The sequence below is a fragment of the Anabas testudineus genome, chromosome 2, assembly GCF_900324465.2.
Source record: "Anabas testudineus chromosome 2, fAnaTes1.2, whole genome shotgun sequence".
NCBI classification, from domain to species: domain Eukaryota; kingdom Metazoa; phylum Chordata; class Actinopteri; order Anabantiformes; family Anabantidae; genus Anabas; species Anabas testudineus.
In genome coordinates, this window is record NC_046611.1 from 16272753 (window position 1) to 16294667 (window position 21915).

Sequence of the window (21915 nt, forward strand, 5' to 3'; positions counted from 1 at the left end):
GTAGCCCATCAGTGACAGACTGCACATATCTTACTTCACGGCTAAATGTCTTTAAATCCATCCATTAGAATTTAGATTGATTTCCTTCCTTCCAGTCAGCTGCTGGTTTCATATTACAGAGCTTCAAAACTTGAAATCTGCCAATAGATCAACCGTTACAGTAAGCACTTAGTCAACATTATTGATTTTGACAAAAGTTGTGTATTTTTTGCTTCGTGTTACATTTTTATCTTTGTTGTGGTGATTTCAGAAAAATCAGCTTGAATTTTTCATCATAAACGTTTAAAAAAATAATTCTCCAGTCTGTGATATTTGAGCGTCACAGCTCAAACACATGATGCTAAAATGAATTCATAAAAATGTATCTACTTTTGAATCTATTGAATCTATTACATTTGAATGTGGATGTTACCAAAATTAACTATTGAGCATATTCATATATATTTTTTTAATTCCATTCAAACAGACAGTGTCTCTCTTCATCTGACTCTTTCTAAAAAACTGTATGTTTTTTTTATAACGGACAGACTGCATCAACACACACACACACACACACACACACACATACACACAGGAAGAGAGTCCCTCAGATAGCATTGGAGGCCTCTGGCACTGCAGCATTATGGTCTGGCATTTTTCTCACTCTGCAGCGCTGCATGTGTGATGTGTTTGTGCTAAAAGGGTGAATATTAGTGTGTGTGTGTGTGTGTGTGTAAGAGACAGAGAGAGAGTGTGTGAGTATGAATTAGAACATGAGTGTGTCTGTATTTGTGGGTGTGATGCAAGTTATTATGTGTTTGTACGTGTCTCTCTTCATCTGTTGAAAGAACAAAAGTCCAACTGAGTGTGTGTGTGTGTGTGTGTGTGTGTGTGTGTGTGTGTGTGTGTGTGTGTTTATATGTTTTGTAACATTTTTGAAATTGTCAAACGTGTATTAAGGATGAAATTCACAGCTAACATGTCTCATGGTGTGTGTTTAGGCAGGAGGAGGAGAGGAGGGGGATGTTGTTCCCTCTCTTCTCTTTGTATGCAACATGAAATGACAGATTTGTGTCATGCTCTCTGTATCTGCGTGTGTGTGTGTGTGTGTGTGTGTGTGTGTGTGTGTGTGTGTGTGCACACACCTGTGCTGACTCAGTTCATCATCACCTTTCCTCTTTAATCATGTTCTGCACCTGTTCTCTCTCTGCCTCTGTCTATGTACTACTATGTTCACTGCAGTTTTGAGCCTGGGGGTCAGGACCCTCACAGGTGAAGCGATGAGAAAATGAACAGGAGAAAAGAAACATCACAACTGCATTTTGACATTTTAGTTTTTTTGAATTCAGATATTATGATAAACTGGACATTTTAACCTCTACAAATTGTTTTAGACATAAACAAATGACTGAAAACCTGCTTCTCTCTCATTGACTGTTTACGTGCACTTAAAGTTACAATATGCAACTCAAGCTAGCGTTTGTATGAGACTTTAAATCAATCCACTCTGCTCCGCAGCGCTCTCTCCCTGCTCTGCTGCACTCTGATATGCTCTGCTAAGCCCGGCAGGTAATCCTCATTATTAAATTACAATAAATAACAAGCTGCAAAACTTAGCAATGCACCAGAAATAGTTAACTGAGTAATGCTGAAAAAACATTTTCCTACATCAGGTAGGTGATGATTCCCCAGGTAGAGTTCTCCGGGACAACAGTAACCTCTCTGACATGTGCAGTAAACTGTGTGTCTAATCAGCTCTTTACAAGTGAGCATGTGCAGGACAGAGAGATGCTTAAAAGAAATCCCAAAGGCCGACTAAACAAGTCACTGCTGCACGCTGTGAAAAAGAACAGATCTGCTGCGTGTGGATTTACAGTAACAAAGTTACTGCAGCTCAAGATGTCCATTAATTTTGCAAACTTTATTAAGAAATAAACACGTGAACAAGAACATAAAGTCCTAACCATAACCACAGGATGTATCGTTAGAAGTGGTGCATGTAGATGGTGCTTTATTTTGACAGCTTTGAATAATAATTTAACCACTGTAGATACAGAAGACATCTTTCTGCAAATGCACGGTTTGCATCTCATGTCAGATTTAATCAGAAACTGATTTTGTTGGACAGTCAAAACAAGAAAAGCTGCCACATGTTCACAAATGAGAGGTAAACACCAATGACAGCATAGCTTGTACTTCCTGAATCCAGTCACAGTCATCTGGTGTTGTCATCAACTTAAAGTAGGTACGTTTATGATAAAAAGCTGTTCTTATAAACAAATAAACAAATTACACCTCAGATTTACACCCTACAACATTAACATCACCTGGTGGTTTTAGTGTGTGGTGGACAGGAGTCAGCCTGGACAACAAACAATCTGCAGCTCTACGCCGTCATTCAGCAAGCTGTGACAGACTTCCTGTTGATCAAGAGTGACATTAGATGTTTCCCATGCTGACACTCGTCCACTACAATACTTACACATTCTCTTGGTCATTTATCAGCCTTCAATTTCCTGCTTTACTAGATTCATTGTTTTTATAATCTTTGTCTAAGTTTTTGTTAGTTTTTTAGTTAGTATTTTCTGTTTTGAGAACTACATGAATACCAAACTGTTTGCTACAATACTTTGTAAATACCATTAACTGTAAAGGTTATAGATGAGCAGAGGGGAGACAGCAGCTTCAAGCACTGCTCGATGACGTTGATCCACGTCATCACTAATATTCTAACTGCTGTAAGAATAAATGAGTCCTGTACTTTTACGCACACACAGGTATTTTTACCATGAGTAATAGACATGGCTTCTTTGTTTTTTTGTTTTTTTTTTCTTAGATTTTTGACATCTAAATTATTCATGTGGCTGTTGTTTCTGGCGAGTGTCCTCGCTGGCTCAGCAACATACCTGTGAAATTATTTTTTATTATTTCAAACAATATGTGGTAGCCAGCGTGTGACCTAGATAGGCAGTTAAATAATGTAGCAGCAGGAAGGTGCTGCTGATACCTGAATAAGGTTAGTCAGCAGCTCGGTTCAGGTACAGCTCGATCTCTCTGTTTCTCCCTGTAGCCTGTTCGAGGTCTGGACTGAGTGTGCAACCTAAGCACTGTCCTTCTTCACAGAGACGCCAAGCACAACAGTGGCAGTGTGAAGCCTGGTGCCTGGCTCAAGGGCAACCCTTTGTGATTTATGTCAGGGTTTGAACATTTAAACCAGAAAACTGCATCAGAGCAGCAGCGTTTAATCTGAGAACCCTTCACATCAACATCCACCTGAAGTGACTTGGGCTCGTGAACCACTTCAACAAAGACCTGACTTGAATGTAATTATTGTGCTGTGATTCACAAACGGCTCCTTTGTCTTAGTTACAGCTTTGTGAGTCAGACATGATTTTTAATGTTACTTGTTCTGTTCAAATGTGACTTTTTTGGATCATGAACAACGTGCGACTTCATAAATTACTTTTCTGATTTAAAGCAAACCTGTTGTACTTAGATGCTTTATGACTCACATATATAGGATAGAACCAGGATGACTTTACATTAGTACCTCAGACAGACTTTAGTGAGGTTATCATCAGCACAATGACTTCTTTGTGTTTTCCGTGATTCTATAATCACTCGGATATTACCTGTGTGACTTGTGACATGACATCTGTCAACTACTTTTAATCAGAAATACCCTCTGTGACGTGAGGATGACTTTAATAGCTTTTTGTCTTTTAGACATGACTTAGTGACTCAAACTTATGTCTGTGACTCAGATGAGACGCTGTGTGACGCTGATGTAACTTCTATGAGTCAAACATCACCTGTTCGACTCACATAAGGTGTTTGATGGTTTGGACAAAATAATGTAATAATCACAATCAATTATTATAGTTGAAGTTATTATATGAAATAATTCAAATGACATCAAAGGTTCACTTTACTTTACAATCCAGTATTTTAACACTCATCATTCTGCACAAAGAGCACTTTTGTGGTACTTTTTTGCCAATAATACTTTTACAGTTCTTCTTGTAACAGGTTATTTAAAGATTTAAAATGGGATAAACACAAAAATATTCAGTTTGGACACGTAGCTAACAAAGCAACAAAATTGGGAAAATCCACAGATCAAAATGACACGTTCTTGACCACCCGGCATCCTAACCATGCTTCAAACCCCGTCCTAACCTACAGTACCTTAAATACTGCCAAACCACCACTGCGTAATGCTACAGGATGCACAGTCATTAATTCTTTCTTGTTATCTCTACCTGTCTCTCAGCTGTAATTTCTTGTTTTTCCCCCTGTGCTATCATCATCTCCCTCTCTCTCCACCTCTCTATATCTCTCGCCCCATCTCTCCTCTCCCTCCCGGTCTGTTGTATGTAATTTATTTTCGGGAAACAAACAGCTCACTGTAAATAGAAGCTGTTAAGCTGCTCCAGCACTCCAGTTTTAATAGCGCCCGTGTTTGGTTATGTAATCATTAAATAGTTGACCTGCACTTTAATGGCTTCATAAATCACTGGACGTGTTTTCACCGTCTCATAAAACTTGACTCAGGTGTTCGAGGTGAACACGGTCAACAGTCAAGGTCAAAGGTCATTCTGCAGTCTTAACAAGTTGACAGTCATAGACAATATATTCATGCTGTGACGCTGCAAAACATTGTCCAGAATTGCAGAACATATTTTTTATCAAAATCATGATATTTACAAATATATATATATATATATATATATATATTCTGGTCTGCGTGAGTATTTACCTCGCATTTTATTACGTAAAATAATCTTCAGATCTTCTGCTGTAGCTGCTGTTGATGGACTAATCTTAAATCTTAGCATCTTAAAATCTGACATTAAGTTAATCTAAAATTCTTATTTACGCCACAACAACACACTAATTAACACTAATTAATTTCATGCAGTTCAGACTGTGGTGTGACACAACCTGGTGGCATCCTGTAGATTAGCACAGAAGAAGAGCTGAAGGAGCTACTCAACAAGGTTACAATGTCAGTTCTTTAAGTCAGTGGTCAGCAAGTGGTAGATTCAGATCTGGATGTAAAGACGCTTGCATCAGGACCAAAGGATTTCAAGTGAAACACTCTCACGAGGTGTAGCACAGACATCTTAGCAGAAACGCGTGGGTCCTTCACTTGTTACATTTATTGTGTAATGTGTAATATTACTGGCTCCATCTTCAGGAACTGAATGTTGTTGCTGTTTTTTTTTTTCAGACTGACTTAAGGACATTTTAAATGATTGAGAGAAAAATGGAGCTGTGTTCGTGTCAGATCAGGACCAGGCTCCGTCAAAACTAAACAGTGCTTAGACCAGTTCTAAACACCTGAGCTTTTGACTTCACTGTGTCGGTCCAGGTGTGTCGACAGCTGCTGCATGTACAGTATGTGTGTTTCTAAGTGTGTGTCCACTGCTCTCTATGGCAGTTTGTAAAAGTTGATTGTGAACTGCACTGCTCCCATCCGATCCACACATACGTTTTCTAGCTGCTGACTTCTGACCCCTTTGGAGTTCAGGACATGGATAACAGATGTACAGGTGTTGTCTGCAGGGACAGGTGGTCGGAGATGGATGCGGAGGTCCTGCTTTGATTCCTCTTGTCTGTTATGAAGTGGTCGACATCAAAACACTCTGCCATCCTCTCTTTGTTCTGAAACTGCGGCATGTAGAGTTACATCACTGATAGACTGCACGAAACCCTGCTCTCCAGCACAAACACACAAAATGTTGTGTAATCTAAAGAAATAGGCACAGTATGTTAGTCAGTCTGAAAGTGAGTTATTTCAATTGTGCCCATTCATGTACATACAGTAGCAAGAGAAAGTATGTTGTTCTGCATTAACTTGTCATAAAATGTGATCTGATCTTCATCTAAGTCGAGAGTATTACCAAACACAATGTGCCTAAAATAATAGCAAAAAAACTCAGATATTTCATGTCTGTATTGAGAACAACCATAAAAACTTCACAGTGCAAGTAAAAAAGTATGAGTACTGAATATTTTCTAAACCAGGACATCTTCCTCTCCATGTCTTCAATTTATTCCAGCTGTGAACAGGGCTTTTATGTTGGAAGTACAAACTCAGTACTCAAGTACTTGCTCAGAAAAATACTCCACTGTAAGCAGTGGTGTAACCCTAACCATAAGTTCCCTTTAATTTTTCAGGTTGAAAAAAGGAAATAAAGTTAAATAAATAGTACAGTAAAGTAAAAGTAGTAAAAGTACTCCACTATGAAAATGATGCATTTTCTAAATGTAGAAGTTGATGTTGCTGATACATGAATGTAGAAGTTTAGTTCAGATTTGTTTGACCAATTCTCAAAGATGAAAATTAATTATTAATTATAAATTAATTTAAATTATAATTTAAACCACTCTATACAGTGACAGGAGGTTAATCCATAAATGATACATCAGCATTTTATTAATGTAGAATGATTTTTATAAGAATCTAATCTTAATAAAGTAACTAGTAACTAATGATGTTAAAATGAAAATACTCCAGAAAAGTACTAGTACATGTACCTTAAATTTGTACTTGAGTACAGAACTTGAGTAGATGTACCTAATTATTCTTTTATAAACCCTGGATGCCCAAAATAACTTATTATTGCATGTAGGCAAATTAACTTCACACCATTAGTGTGTTTGCTTAGTTTTACTCAATAATTGTTTTGTAATTGAGAATTTTTGCCACAGCACATTATGTGTTTCATAGAGTTGCTGCTTTCATGAATCTCTTTCTTTTTCCTTATCTTGTTTCCTGTTTTCTGTTCTTCTCTGTTTCTCTCTCATCCTTTAGTGTCTTATCTGTCTAATTATATGCATAAAACATACTAATGTGCGGCTGCAGAGACAAAGTATGGTGTGTACATCCTCGTTAGCTGTAAACACATTATTCATTCATGACTTGTTTGCTGCCTCTATGACAGTCATGAACTAATTCAAGCTTATAAAGGAAGTTTCATTAAAAACAATTTGCTTTAGATCCACTGTGCGCACACACATACAGTAACTTAACCCACACCTGAGAAAGTAGAAGTTTGTTTTGAATGTGGACACAGTTCTTGAGTCATAGCACAGTTAGAAAACCAGCACCTGATGATCAGAGAGCTCTGGTCGATCACATGAAGGTGAAAAGCTCTAAAATGAAACTGTCTCTGTGCAAAGAATCCCACTTCTTTTATGTTTCCTTTAATACTAGCGACTAAGTCTAATACATTTTCTAAAAAGGCCAAAAGTCCAGCAGCAGTTTAAAGAACATTATTGTTAGACCAACATGTTTTGGCCTTCAAGCTTTTATTAGTCCACAGACCAGATCACACAGGTCTGACAGAGTTGTTCTTCAACCTGCAGCTCTCACTGGATGTTTGACTCCTTCTCTGTTACAATGTTAGAAATGATGTTACTGTGTTTTCCTTAATGAATAAACTAATTTAAATAAATTAAAAAGACATTTATACGAGACAGGGTTGTCCATTATGCTTCTAGTGGAAAAATACCACTGGAAGTTTGATCGCTGTATGCATGAGCTCTGCATTATTATTTCAAACTGCTCCGTTACATACTGAGATCTGGAAACAGTGATATTGCTAAACAGGAGTCTGACAGGCAGCGAAATGACAGGTACTTACTGTAGATGTGTGCCCACAGTTTTCCTGTGTAATGAGGGGTTATTATCATCACTCCATGTGCCTTCACTTTCAGTCTGACCTCCAAATAAACTGGTTTAGATCCAGATAAACTTTTTTCTTTTTAGCAATATTTGCTGTTAATACAACTGCTGGAAATGATGGGCAGAGCCACATCCTCATCCTCATGCTTTGATGAAACGTATCAGATTACACGTGATTTATAACTCTACAGCCTCTGAATATGTTTCATGCCTTCAGCTCGTCTCTGGCTCCACAATAGAAACAGCTTATGAATAGAAATACATTTAAACCCCTCATTACGGATGTCAACTGTCAGGGAGTTTTCTGCCCAAGGCTGCTGCATGTGTATATGTGTGTGTTACATTATCCAGTTTTTGTGTGGCTCCCTTTTTACGAGTGTGTGTGTCAGAGATTAGATGTGTATTCATGACCACCTGGCTTCACCTCTTTGTGTGTGTGTATGTGTGTGTCCAAGGCTGGCATTTGTCACAGCGACCACTCTCTGTTCCCAGACTCTGAATGTATTCATGAGTTAGCTGTTGACTCAGGTAGTTAGCTCACCTATTCACACACACACACACACACACACACACACACACACACACACACTCTCACCCCTGCTGTGTCTTTGTCCAGACTCGTAACAAAAATTGGCAAATTTTCTTCCTCAGCCTTCAGCAGAAAACTGCCTCGTCTCCCTCCATCTCCCTCGTCCCTTTGTAAAGTTAAACTCCCATGATGCTTAGCAAACAGGGACCTTTGAAGTCAGCTGTTATGGGGGGTGAGGTGGGGGATTTCCTGACGTCTCGTTTTGTCCACAGTCAAAGTGAACAGACGGCAGTTTTCCTGACGGTTGGAGGGAGGGTTTGGACGGTGATGCCTCTGTGTTGTCTCAGCCAGGAATCGTGTTCGTTATGTAACATTAAATCTGACTCATTCAGCTCTGACTGCAGCAGAATGATGTTGATGATCGCACATCTAAAAACCACAGTATTACCTAGAACAGCACTACTGCTCTGAAAACCAATGTGTTCTGAACCCAGTTTCACTGGACTGAAGGAGGACCTGAAGTCCTTCTGACTGATCCATTTTCTTAATATACATTTTCTTTCTGTTGCTCTAATGATCACCTAATTAAACGATAGTCACAATTACCAAGCCTGTAATAAAACAGCAGTTTAGGTGCCCACATAAATTGAAACAGGTTTTTCTTGCTGTAGTAATTTCTTTCTAATGCGGTTTTATGAGCATGTACAGTTCTTGTTTTGTGCAAAATTACCTTCCAAAGTTTATCTGAGTCTAGTTAGGTTTCAGCTGTCTGAATTAGACAAGTTAAGTTGATAATACTAAAGCTTAACAGCTATGTTTTTGTTCTTATCATTCCACTGCAATTCAGCAGAGAAGCTGTATCCTACAGAAAACTCGCAGAACTTTGTAGTAAAAAGGACAAAACTATAGAAGATGCTTCTGCACACAGGGATTTTGTCCCCCTCACTTCCATTAAGATACTGAAGGAATCATCAAATTGTCAGTATGAGCAAAATGAGCAAATCTTAAGTCCCACTTCAAAAACTGTGAACTGTTAGTGGTTTGATTGTAATTTGGTCTTGATACAAATTAAAGCAGTTAATTAATGAAGCTGATGTTGTGTTTAGCCTGCTGTTTACCAAACTATCCAATTTTTTATTTTTCACACTGTCAATATTTAAAAGTGACAGGCTTAGGATTAAAATCAGTCTCCAGTGAGATGTTCAGTTCAGTTCAATTCTATTGTATTTGTATAGCTCTAAATCACAAAAGAGTCATCTCAAGGCACTTTATAGTGATTAAGGTTTAAGGAGTATAATTGTTTTTTAGCATCATTTATTATATTGTACACAATATATTTATTTAATATAAACATTATCTTAGACATTATTGTTTCTAATTGGTTATTATTTTCTGTTTATTCAGCAGAAAGATGATGTCAGCCTATCAGAGGGCAGCACCGTGGACCTGAGGAAGCCTGGAGAGGAAGAGGACGAGTATTCGGAGATGGCTGAGGAGGCCATGGATCCTGACAACTGCTTCCCCGACCGTAAGCGTGCACAAACACACACATGCGCACACACACACGTGCACACACACACACACACACACACACACACACACACACACACACTGTTTATAGTACTCTTGACAACTGGAGAGGTTCATTCACACTAATTGAGCTGTGCAGCGCAGTCACAGACAGTTTAGCCCATCGAACAACGTTCTCAGAGAAGAGGACGGCTGAGAGCAGTGAGGTCGAACACAATTTACACTTTTCAAAGTGAAACATATTATGTATTAGTAAAAGAACATTTGAAAGTGACAGGATGCATCTGCTTGGCTGCTGTTAGTTGAAGACAAACTAAAGATATGTTGGAAAGATGTTACCTTCATTATTTTCATCTTTATACACAAATCGGTTTATCAGTTAGTTAAAAATTTACATAATCATTAGTTTCAGCCATGCAGAAATGGGTTTTGATAACCATGGTTAAACAACCATGGAACCAACCATGGGTTGGTTACGACCGACCCTATAAGTTGTGAGGACAAGAGGAGGCGCAGTGAATACAGGTCAATCAAAGGAATAACAATTGATTTGAGTTTAGCAAATAAAATGTCATCATAGAATTTGCATAACAATAACAAACACTTTAGGAATAAAAATTATATCTATTCATTTTTGTTTCATTTTAACTGATTATGAGAAATTATAAGAGAATTTTATGGTTGATGTTTTATTTGCCACTTTTGCCACAAAAAGAATAAATTTCTTCCTCATGATTGTATTTTAACTACAATATAAACTATAAATCTAAAATTTGCTTTTCCCTTATATATGAGACATGAGTATGCAATAAATATTTAAATCATAATTTCTACAACAAATATAAGAAGTCTCAATCAATCTTTCCTCAAACAGACCTCTTCCCATCCTTAGTTCCCTCCAACTGTGACCTTAAAAAATGAATCTTTAGATTCTACTACAATTATAAATGCATCTGCGGCATCATGATGACAGTCGACAGTTTGGGAGTATAATCTTTTATCTGCTACGTCTTTGAGGCTGTTACCCTTTGGTTAACCATGAGCCCGTCCCACCACACTATTGTCCCAATACTTTCATAATGAGATTTATGATCCTATACGGACTAACCCAGGTGAAAAGCAAACATTTTGTGTCCTTCCTGACTCAGCCAGTTTTCTCCTGCTGCACAGTGATTTGTCATAGACACAATTCAGCACAGTTAGCATCCCCACGATGTAGAAACATAGGAGAAAAAGGATTGCTGGGGGAACACTGGTGTACTGTACTATTGGGCCAACATCGGCCAATGAAATCACAGTTCCTAGAAAGCTTAGGGAACCTATGATACATTATGTTGGAATAATGGGCAGAGACCTTAAAATACAACATTTTGTCTCTATGCAGATGACACTCAGCTGTACATTTATATAATATCCAATGAAATAAGCCCACTACTATTGATTAGTTTTTTCATATCATACAGTTTCAGAACAATGTCACATATAGTTGCCTGTCTTCTTGCCAACCAGTGGTCAAGGTTAAAATCATTAGCAGCTAATCTGTATTTATGTGGATTTTGGTTTCTCCAACAACAACTACTATATACTGTTAGGTAAATAGGTGAGATGTTAGGTTAAATATTTGTCAAAAGAAGCTTTGTTGTTATTAAATCCCTCTGTGGGCATGTGAACAACCATGAGCATTTCTATATCCAATACTATGTGAAAAGCAGTTTGCAGTATATGTGAAAACGGCTGAACAGGCCTAAAGGACATAGGTCCAAAGACCCACTGTACATAGTGACTTTAAATTTGAAAATGATACAAAATCACTAAAGGAGACAGAAAATAAGGAAACACAAATCACAATAGTGTGTAGTCACACAATTGTATGACTAAAGAAGACAAAAATAAAATAAAAAAATTCCACATAGAGATGTGCAATAACCAGAAAGACCAGATACAGATCTACAGTAAAAAACATCAACAGAATAACTAAGTCTCTGTCCGTCTTGCAGCTCTGTAGGAGGGGTGGGGGCCTTTTTAAATGTCTGTGCCCAGGGGCCCATTTTCTCATAATCCGTCCATGACCCATCCCACCACCCACTTGCCCCAATACTTTCATAATGAGATTTATGACCCTGTTCTGACTAACCCAGGTGAAAAGCACATTGTTGCCTTCCTGACTCAGCCAGTTTCCTCGAGTAGCACAGAGATTTGTCTGTGCACAGTTCAGCAAAGCCGGCACGGCAGCGAAGAAGAGGAGAATAGAGGATAAAATCATCATCATCAAAGTTCACATAAGAACTACAATGACACATTTTTTTACATAAGTAAAAAGAATTAGATCGGTGGAACTTCTTATTTTATATTTTACTCATTTGGCTTCCAGAGGTAGCAAGAGGTTTAAAAAAAAAAAGACTCAGACACAATCAGGTCAGCCAGCTGGAAAACCCTCTCGAAAGAACAAAAAGCACACCTGCATTAGTAAGACTAGGTGTAACATACAGTACTGAACATCTTGTACTTCTGTTGTGTTCAGTTCAGGGTGAGTGCACATGCTGGGACACCTGAGGTTCACTGTTTTAAACCAAATATGTCTGATTTATTCCTAAATTTCACCTGGATTTGCATCCTGATGCTTTTAAAAGTGGTTGTTTCAGTGACAACGTGTTGACATTAGTGAACAGTTAGTTCCCTGTGGTAAGTCTCTTGCAAGAGCAGCTCAGAAAACAGTTTACAGTATGTGAACAGTGTACATGGACAAAAAGGCACAGACAGCATTTTAGTTTCTGATATATGACGTTTGTTTGTTTTTCTGGTAGAATATATTTAGGTATTTATTCTTTAATTTTCTTTTTTTTAATCTTTGCTGTATTTTGAATCAACTAAAACGTGCAACACAGAACCCAACGATGCACATTTAATAAAGCACTATAAGTAAAAAATATAGACTAAACTAAATTCACTCTGGCACAAGAGAAGCAAGACTGAGTATCAGTGATGCTGATCCTGGTTTTATCTGATCAAATTCTGTTGCCAGTCTCTAGATAGAGTTTCCCTCCAGAGTAAAACCAGATCTGTGCCTGCTTCCTGTAAGAGGTGCTTGGGATGAAAGCGCCTGCCACACAGCAGATGTTGTATTAGCTTTGATTCATTTAGAAGATTGATGCGTCCATCGAAAACTGTCCCAACACGCCGCCTGGTTCTTCCTGATTCAGCAGAGTCCTCCACGGCAGGCAGACGTTTGTCAACGGGTGGACTGAAATCAGCAGCAGAAGAGGGATGAAACATGAACAAACGTCTTCCTGTGCGCCACAATTTTGTCACCAGCACATCTGTATTAGAAAAGTTGATGGAGGAAAAACAAACAAAGTAATGAAAGAGGGAAGACAAAGAAATGTTAAGAAATATAAGAAATGTTCAGTACATGAAACCACAAGACCCAAAAAAAGATAAAATTATCAAAGTAATGATGGAAAAACCCCAACTGCACCTGAAAAAGACCGTAGGAGGCAAAATGAAAGTGAGGGTGAGCAGACAACACAAAATAAACACCTCAGCTAATGACACCAGAGGTGTGAAAAGGAGAGGACAAAGAATGGAAAAGCAGAAGCTAAAGAGGCAGAATGATTAATATTAAAGAGTGAGAAGGGAAAAGAAGGAGAGGAGAAAGAGGCGATGACCTGTTGACCTTGCTGGTATCCACAGATTTTGGTGACAGGAACAGATTTCGACCTCCTGCGCTGCCTGGCTTTCCTCCTGACTCAGCTCACAGTCCCCTCGCACTGGACCAGAACCACCAGTTTGCTGACACAGCACCGAGTTCCAGTGTGAATGTGGGGTGGAGGGTGGGGAGCAGTGGTTCCTGTGAGTCGGCCAGCTGCTGCAGAAGTAGGCCAGAAAAATGACTAACAACAGCAGGCAGACACCAGCTGCGTGTTTGTGGACGTTGGGAGAAAACAGTTTGCGTTGCTGCGCGTCGCGTGCGCGGAGACAAAGTGGCCATCTGGAAGTTCAGAACAGTCCCGGGATGTTCACCCTCTGCTGGTCTCCCCCACGCTGAATGTCTAATCTGCGTTTCTAATCTACATTTGAACCCACGTTAATGTTGTGTCGGCTCGTGGGAACCGAGCAGCTGACAGTGCTGTTCCCAGTCTCTCCACTGTCACCCTGTTTTCTTCATTTGTCTTCACAGTCTGAGCCACATGTGTCAAACAATGTGCATCATAGCAGGCGTTCAGTGTTTAAAAATTCATCTCAAACCATGTTCCTCCATCTAGTTGTTCAACTTCTTAGAGAGCATAAATATCAACAACCTGAGATGTAACTTCTCTTCCCATACTGATCATATATTTTACTGTAGTGTTCTCTGCACGCTCGGTTTACAGGATGTTCCTTTTGTGGACATGAAGGGTTGTGTCTTTAATTGTGTGTGTCTATGTGTGTGTTCCTCCAAGCTGTGATTACAAAGCACAAACAGCACAGCGCCTCCCTGCTGCTGCCGCCGCCTCTGGCTTTCACTAAGACAGAGTGTGTGCGCGCTGGCCTGAATGGTGACGCTCCCCCGCCGCTAATTATTCATCACGCAAGAGGGGGAAAGTCGGTTTGAGCTGGAAAATCTCAGCGAGCAGCGCTAACGAGTCGCAGAGCCGCAGGATAACTCTTCAGATGAATGGCGGTTTTCGGTTTGCTTTCACATTTGTCGCCTTTACCTGACAGGGTCAAACCAAACAAGGATCAGAAGAGCACATATTGAACACTGCATTCACTGTGCACAAAGCTGAGTAGAGGTTTTCCAGGGTCCTAAAACTGCACCTGACCTATGAAAGACAATCAAGAAACAGTGTGATAACAGTACAAACTATGCAGGGATACAGGGCGCAGCAGATGTTCATCTTACATGAGGTAGAAACAGCAGCCATCATACATTTCTACTGATGTTACAGATGTTACAGTACTTCGAACCGGTCTTATAGTGCGTCATGCTGAATAACTCAGACCTCAGATGTCCTTTGGGACATTGCTCATGTGTCTCTTTCCTATTGTGTTAAGGTAGACACAGATAGACAATACAGCCTTTACAGCCACATTTTAACAACTACACTTGTCTGTTCTCCTTTGTTCTGAACAGCTCTTCAATTGTTAGGTTAGAAAAAAGGTTCTTCTTCTTGTTTCTTGTGTATTTCTATGGTATTCTTTCGTTCTTATGTGTGTTACAGATCATAGTACGTAAGTTACTGTACTTAAGTAAAAGTACACGTTGGTACTCACAAATACATGTTTCTGCTTCGTGTACTTTTACTTTAATACGCTCAGTACACGTTAATGATAAATCATTTTTTATTGAACATTTTCAATGCTGTTTACTTGTAAAAACGTATTTATGGTGTGAGTTTTGAGGTTTTTTTTACTAAAGGATCTGTGTTCGTCCTCCACCACTGACCATCACAACAACACACGTCTAACCCAAACCCTGATCCATTAAAGATGTGAGGACCGACCAAAGTACAGTACGACCCTCACAACAATGGTTCTGAAGTATAATCTGTGCACACATAGCGATCCACACACACGGATATCTGAGCCGACAGTGGGCATTGGATTAGCTGCCCCATTAGTCGTCTAAATGCCAGCTCATTGGTTAATGTTGTGATGCTGCACGGCACAAAAATGAGAGGGAAAATCTGTCACTTCACATTTTCCGTGCATTACTTACTGTAGATGTGTGGACATGGCAAAACTGCATATTACCTCTCTGAGCTTGTAATTATAAGTCTACTGTGACATGGATCTAGTAAACTTGGGTACGACACCAACCTTGACCTTTGTGCTGTAGACTGTTCTGTACAATTATTATTTTAATTTCAACACGTAAGTGAAATGAACATGTTTCCATTACATCTTATGAACGCGAATCAAACCCCCACTAAGCAGTTTCAAGAGCAACAAGAGCAACAGTCGAGTTAATATAGGAACACACAATATGGTTTCTCTTAACAACATGTCTCATTTTACATATTAAGATTTTTTGACCTATTTTTCAAGCAGAAACTCGTTGGTACAGCATTAAAATAAAGATAATAAAACTAGCTGTAAAATGTGTGAAAGAAAGAAAGAAAGAAAGAAAGTCCCTCGGGTCACACACATTTTTTTGACAAATTTGGGCCAGTTTAGGTCGTGTTTGGAAATAAATAAAAGAGAGACTGTCAGATGAAATACCTTAAACACAGCAGTAACTGTATGCGTTTTGTTGACGGAGCAGATCTCTGAGTTCAGTGTGCAGTCCTTCATGTCTCTCAGCTGAGTGACTGCTGATAATGAGAGGATCAGGTTCCCGTCCTCCTGCCTGTGGCACTAAAAGCTTGTCGCTAATGTTTCCAAATTAAATCAGTGTGTCTGCACAAGCGACCAGGACGACGAACTGCAAACCTGATGTTCACTCAGAATCGGGACAGGGGAAGTTGAACAGAGTGATGGTCGAGTGAGTGAAGCTAAGGTACCCAGAGCACGGGCCGTGAGGGTGGTCTCAACAAATGTGCTGTTGTTACAACAGAACATGAGAGAGAAGACACAGAATGGATCTCACTTGTTGCTAGTCACTGATTCACCTGTGAGCGTTTTTGATTTGCTGAGAACCATCTGCTCTGCCTGTGTGTGGGTTCACCTGAACTTTATTGTCAGCATCTTTCAGCAATATGCTTTCATTTACATGATGTAGATGCTTCTACCTAATAGTTTTTTATTACTTGTTTGATAGTGATAGTTAAATGCACACAGGTAATCAGATTACTCAAAGTAATCAGATTACAGTGCTAATCTGTAGTGTTCCATGTTTGAGGGCATCTGATGGACTCATATACTGACTTATATACTGTACTTTATGTTTTTATTTGACCTATTTTAACTCCATTCCACAACTTTACCTGTCTGTACTTTTCTAAAAGAACAATAAAAACTTTATTGAGCCTGTACATAGCAGAAAAATCAGCCTTCTCCATCAGTAGTTTTTCTAATCCCTACAGTATATCTCAAGTTTGGAAACAGTTAAGAAGTCTTACCTCACCCAACATACACAATAACTGGGCTACTTAAAGCTAAAGTATGCAACTTTAAGCTGTTTAAAACCAGCACCTCATTATATTCAGGTAAGTTGTGGAGCATATCTCTACAAGAAATGCTCCAAAAAAGTTACACACTGTAGCTTTAAGTGCATTTAAACGCAGTCATTGATATGAGCTGTATATAAGATGAATTACGTTTCTTTAAATGTTAGCCCAACCCATCCCACTGCTGCTGCTTCACATTAAAAATGCCCAACTAGCAGCAAAACTGCTGTGTAGCAGTCACAGCACCATTATCATTCATCAAAACAGTTTTTTTTTAATACAGTGGGAAGTAATAGAACAAAGAGGAGGAAGAGTTGCAGACAACAGGCTGCTCAACCCTGCAGCAACATAAACGCCTTTCTTTTTCCATTTTCTCTTTTTTTTCTGTGTCCAGCTGTAATGTTGTGTGCAGCAGTGTCACCAATTCAACTGGCCTTTTCATTTTGTCTCTTTTTCCTTTAAGTTGCATTCACAGCTTCAACATTTAGCCTTTGCAGGTTGCTGTGACAGTTTTAACTAATTCATTTTAAACATCTGCGAACTTTATTTTCCCGTTGAGCTTTATGCTGGTTTCCTGTAACCGATGGAGCGTGAGCTGTGTTTTAGCTGCTCTTCACTCCACTGATTGCAGCGTCCGCCTGCCTCTGTAATTAGCGCTCTGATTACCCCAGCTTTCTGTTTCCATGGCGACTAATAGGCTTTTCCCCGATACACTGGTTGAGTAATCTAATGAAAACAAGCAAGTGGTAATCCGACACTCAATCAGCCCACTTGGCAGAGTTATTATCCATGTGTGAGTGTGTGTTAGGAAACCCCCTCTGATTGTGCAGAACACAGCATTAATAAACACTTATGCAGCTATAAACTCTCATTGAACGCAGCTTTAAATACCTCATTATATCACCTGTTTAAGAACACCGCCTTCTTCAAACACACTCACGTCTGCTGCACACAGCATTGATCCGTTATTGAACGGCACTCAGGCAACGCTGTGGCATGATCTCTTGCCAGGTGACTGCATTTGACCTATGCTGCCTCCACAAAAGTGTATCCTCCCAGCACATGCATGCATATAAACACACACATTAATGCACTCACAATCTGAGCTCCACCTTAGAAACTGCATATGCACTCAATGACTGAATGTGGTTACATAACACAGAGATGCTGTAGAAACACAAGCTGTACACAGAAAGCATTAACATGTATTATTGCAGTCCTACTCCTTTAATTTGAATGAACCCACGGCCTTTCCTCTAGTGGCACCATCGCTACAAACTCTGCATGATAGCAATTCATTAAAATGGATCCTTACACTCTTCTACATTGACGTCAATCTGGACACGAAAACATGTAAAGTTAGCGCCAAATTATAAAAATACACTACAGACATCACCTCTTACAACTAAGTACATTAATTATTATATTTTTATATAGTTTTTTTTACATAAATATTTGGCACTTCTGTGTTGTGTGTTTTGTAACACATATGCTGCCACCAGATGCTCCCACAATTAGTTTTTTTTAATAACTTAAATAAAACACAAGACAATTAGCTTCATCTCCGTGTTGTTTCGTGTTGTATTGGAGCAGTAACTGACTCTGAGTCGAAATGATTGATATGTTCATATGTTTTGCTTTTGTCAACTTTCCCCTGTAGTGTAGCACAACTCTTTTTGAATCTGTCAAGCTCCACAGGGGTAAAGGGCTGCAAAACCAAATCTCAATACTCTTACTCATACTAAATCAGGTAACGTAAATAATTGTGGAACACGTTTACATTCACTAAAAAAATCCTCTTGTCCTGCACAGGCACTCCTTACCTGGGGAAAATCACAATTAGAGAAACCAGGCATTTTGTTTACATTAGCTACATCAGCTTAGTCGACTGAAACCTGGTTATTTAAAAGAATGTAAATGCACAAAATGAGAATAAATAGCAACTGACCCAGATTTTTGAATCTGTATGTGCAAATTTGTCAGACATTGTTATGAGTTGCCTCAGACAGTGTCTGATGATAGACAACATCATGCTATATTTAGTCAAATTTAACATTCTAGTTTATTTTCTACATATACAAGTTTTCTATGCTCAGCTAAAGAAATCTCAGAATATATAGTAAAGCACTGAACCTCAATTTCATGCTGATGATTTATATAATTGTGACACACTCTTTTTACTTAATCTCTTTGTTTACTTGCTAAAGAATATTATCACTATTCAGGCCCAAGAAAATTATTTGTATACATTGTTTTAATGATGTCTGATTGAACACTGTAAAACATTGAATAAAAAGTACTTCAAAGTATTCTCTGTTGTGGCTAAATTATCAGGGTAATTTAAACTCTCTAGTATGTCACCAGTTTCAGATAAAATGGTGTTTTTTTTTTTGTTTGGTGTTTGCTTTAAAAAATTAGAGTAGGATGTGAACTCACACTGAGAAAACTTTTTAACTAAAACAAAGTCCCAGAGTCTCAGTTTACTGATGATACGTGTGACAAAGTGACTGCGTGTCTACATCTTGCTCAAAGGCACTTGAGCAACAAACTCTTCCTGCTGCAAGTGTCACACCTGAGACACTTCAGTTACAGGACATCAGCCACCGCTGCTGCCGCTCTGCAGGCGCTACACACTGACCACTGAGGCAGAAACACACAAATCAACCAAAGAGATATAGAGCACTCAACGCTCTGGGTCATCTGTGTACGACAACAAAGAAAACAAGGGTGTGTGTGTGATTTCTGGAGGTAGTAATGATACCTATGTGCCTGGAGTGAGACACTAGTTGAGACTCACTCAAGCTCACATTGTTTAAATACGTGCAGTCAGGAAGAAGAAGCTGAAGGGAAAAATAACTCCAGGAGGGTTTATTTTCCGCAGATTAGATATTTGTTACTTAATCTCCTGTTTCTCTTTTTCTGTCTCTTGCCCTTAGTGTGCGTCTCCAGGTTTCAGTGCTGCGACATCGACACGACAGCGGGACTCGGTCAGCTCTGGTGGAAGCTGAGGAAGACCTGCTTCCAGATCGTAGAGCACAGCTGGTTCGAGTCCTTCATCATCTTCATGATCCTCCTCAGCTCTGGAGCGCTGGTCAGACACTCTTTACATACTTTATTTTATCATATTTTATTATACTGTAAGACAGTTTTTCGTAGTTGTCATTCCACCCTATGGACTATTATTATTGACACTGACATATGTAGATCTTTTCTGGTTGTGGTTCCTTTTCTCTCTTTCTGTGTTGAGAGCAACAGTAACAAGACAAAACTATTTCCCTGTGGGATTAATAAAGTTGTTTGAATCTTGAATCTTGAATCAGATGTCGCTGACAGCTCCCTATTGACTCTAACCCTCCAGGCCTTTGAGGACATCTACATCGAGCAGAGGAGGGTGATCAAGGTGGTGCTGGAGTACGCAGACAAGATCTTCACCTACATCTTCATCCTGGAGATGATGCTCAAATGGTTCGCCTACGGCTTCAAGAAGTACTTCACCAACTATTGGTGCTGGCTCGACTTCCTCATTGTCGATGTAAGTTAATTGTTGCTTAATGGTTGTTGATTAATTGGTTTATTGGTCAGTTGATTCATCATTTCATGGCGATGACAATAATCATTAATTACTGTGTGACAGTGGTAATGTTGATGACAAAGGTGACACCCCACTGTTGATGTAGTAGTGATGACAATGATCATTAGAGCTCATAATTATCGAGAGACTGGTGACATAACAATGCTGATCACATGGAGACCTTAATGTTCAAAAACAACTATTCGATGTAATATGTAAATGTGACATTTAACATCAGACATTTATTTATTTTCCCAATTTTTCATTTAATTTCTTCCTGAGATTGCCGAATGCTACTTTCTGAGCTTCCCTCACAAAAATGTCGTCTTCTATGACCACAATACTGAGCAATATGTCAAGTGAAGAAGTTACTTTTGAAACTTTACTACTTATGTAACACTGCAGGCCCAATGTAGGTTACATAATATAGTGAATATTATTGTAATGCCACTAAATTCAAGTGATTTTTGTCCCAGACTAAGTGTTTGGTTTGTCCCTTCTGGGCTTTTGTAGAAACATGGTGGCACAATGTAGCAGCCTCCACGAAAACAAAGGTGAGGGTGGCAGATAAAGGGATGATCAAGGAAACTGAGACAGAACGAGAGAGAAAGGTTAAAGGGCAAGTCTGTCTTCAGAAAATGTTTTAATAGCTACAATTTTTCACAGAGAAAGAAATTTGATGTGAACAACACGACTGATTAAAGCAAGTAAAAGCAGTTTCATTGTTCATATGTGAACCTGAATGCTGTTCTAAGACACTCTGAATTGGTTAACCTTCATTTGTTAACCTTTTCTTTAAAAGACGGGGAAAGTGGCTGTCGTATCGTCCTTTCACTGTTGCAGTCCTTTCAACAGATCATGCATGAGCCACTTAGTATTTTCTCTGTGTATACACACTTACCCATACTCACTGCTTGGAGCAGAGGCAGTGACTGAAAGAAAAAGGAGTTGGAGAGAGGAGAAGGATGTGGAGAGACAGTGTGAGCGAAGAGGGAATGAAAGGACGGAAGACAGAGAACAGAAGGAGGTAGATGAGTAAGAGAGAGGGATATTTAGTTGGAAATAAATGCTCATCTGTCTTTCACCTTTATTGATATGAATGTTAAATTATTGTCTAAGCTGATTACATGAAATTGAATAAAATCAATACGTTTTAGTTCTGTAAGAAAAGTAAAAGTTCAAACCTTTAACATATTCACGCTAAAAACAAATACTATATATAATAATGTGGACTATTGAGTTGTGTAAATGATTTTTCCTTGTTACATTTAATTTGCTTGCATGTAGTGATGGTTTTAGAAGATGTAGCTTCTCTTGAACTGAAAAAGACCAAACAGCCTCCGGTTAAACGATCAGCAGTGACATTTTGAACCTCAACATGCACATACAACGATGCATAGATTTGAACACTCACACCCACTACAGTATTTCACTTGTCTCTTCTGGGCAGGATTACGCCAAGGCAGAGTGACACACAGATTTTACGATGCACAACATACATATGCATGCATTGAATCGGAAATTG

At 39.0% G+C, this 21915-nt stretch overlaps 1 protein-coding gene across 3 annotated transcripts in view; it reads left to right on the top strand.

The window, feature by feature from the left end:
• The window catches only part of LOC113163497 (sodium channel protein type 4 subunit alpha-like), a 124144-nt gene that overhangs the window by 86483 nt on the left and 15746 nt on the right, over positions 1-21915 (top strand). Inside the window, exons 22-25 of one of the 3 annotated variants that reach the window (XM_026362194.2) lie at positions 1955-1972; positions 9606-9729; positions 19756-19910; positions 20178-20351. In XM_026362194.2, coding sequence (XP_026217979.1) covers positions 1955-1972; positions 9606-9729; positions 19756-19910; positions 20178-20351 — 471 coding nt within the window. Of the gene's footprint in view, positions 1-717; positions 733-984; positions 1001-1954; positions 1973-9603; positions 9730-19755; positions 19911-20177; positions 20352-21915 lie in introns of all 3 variants that reach the window. The other 2 variants (XM_026362193.2, XM_026362192.2) reach the window with 2 other exon arrangements.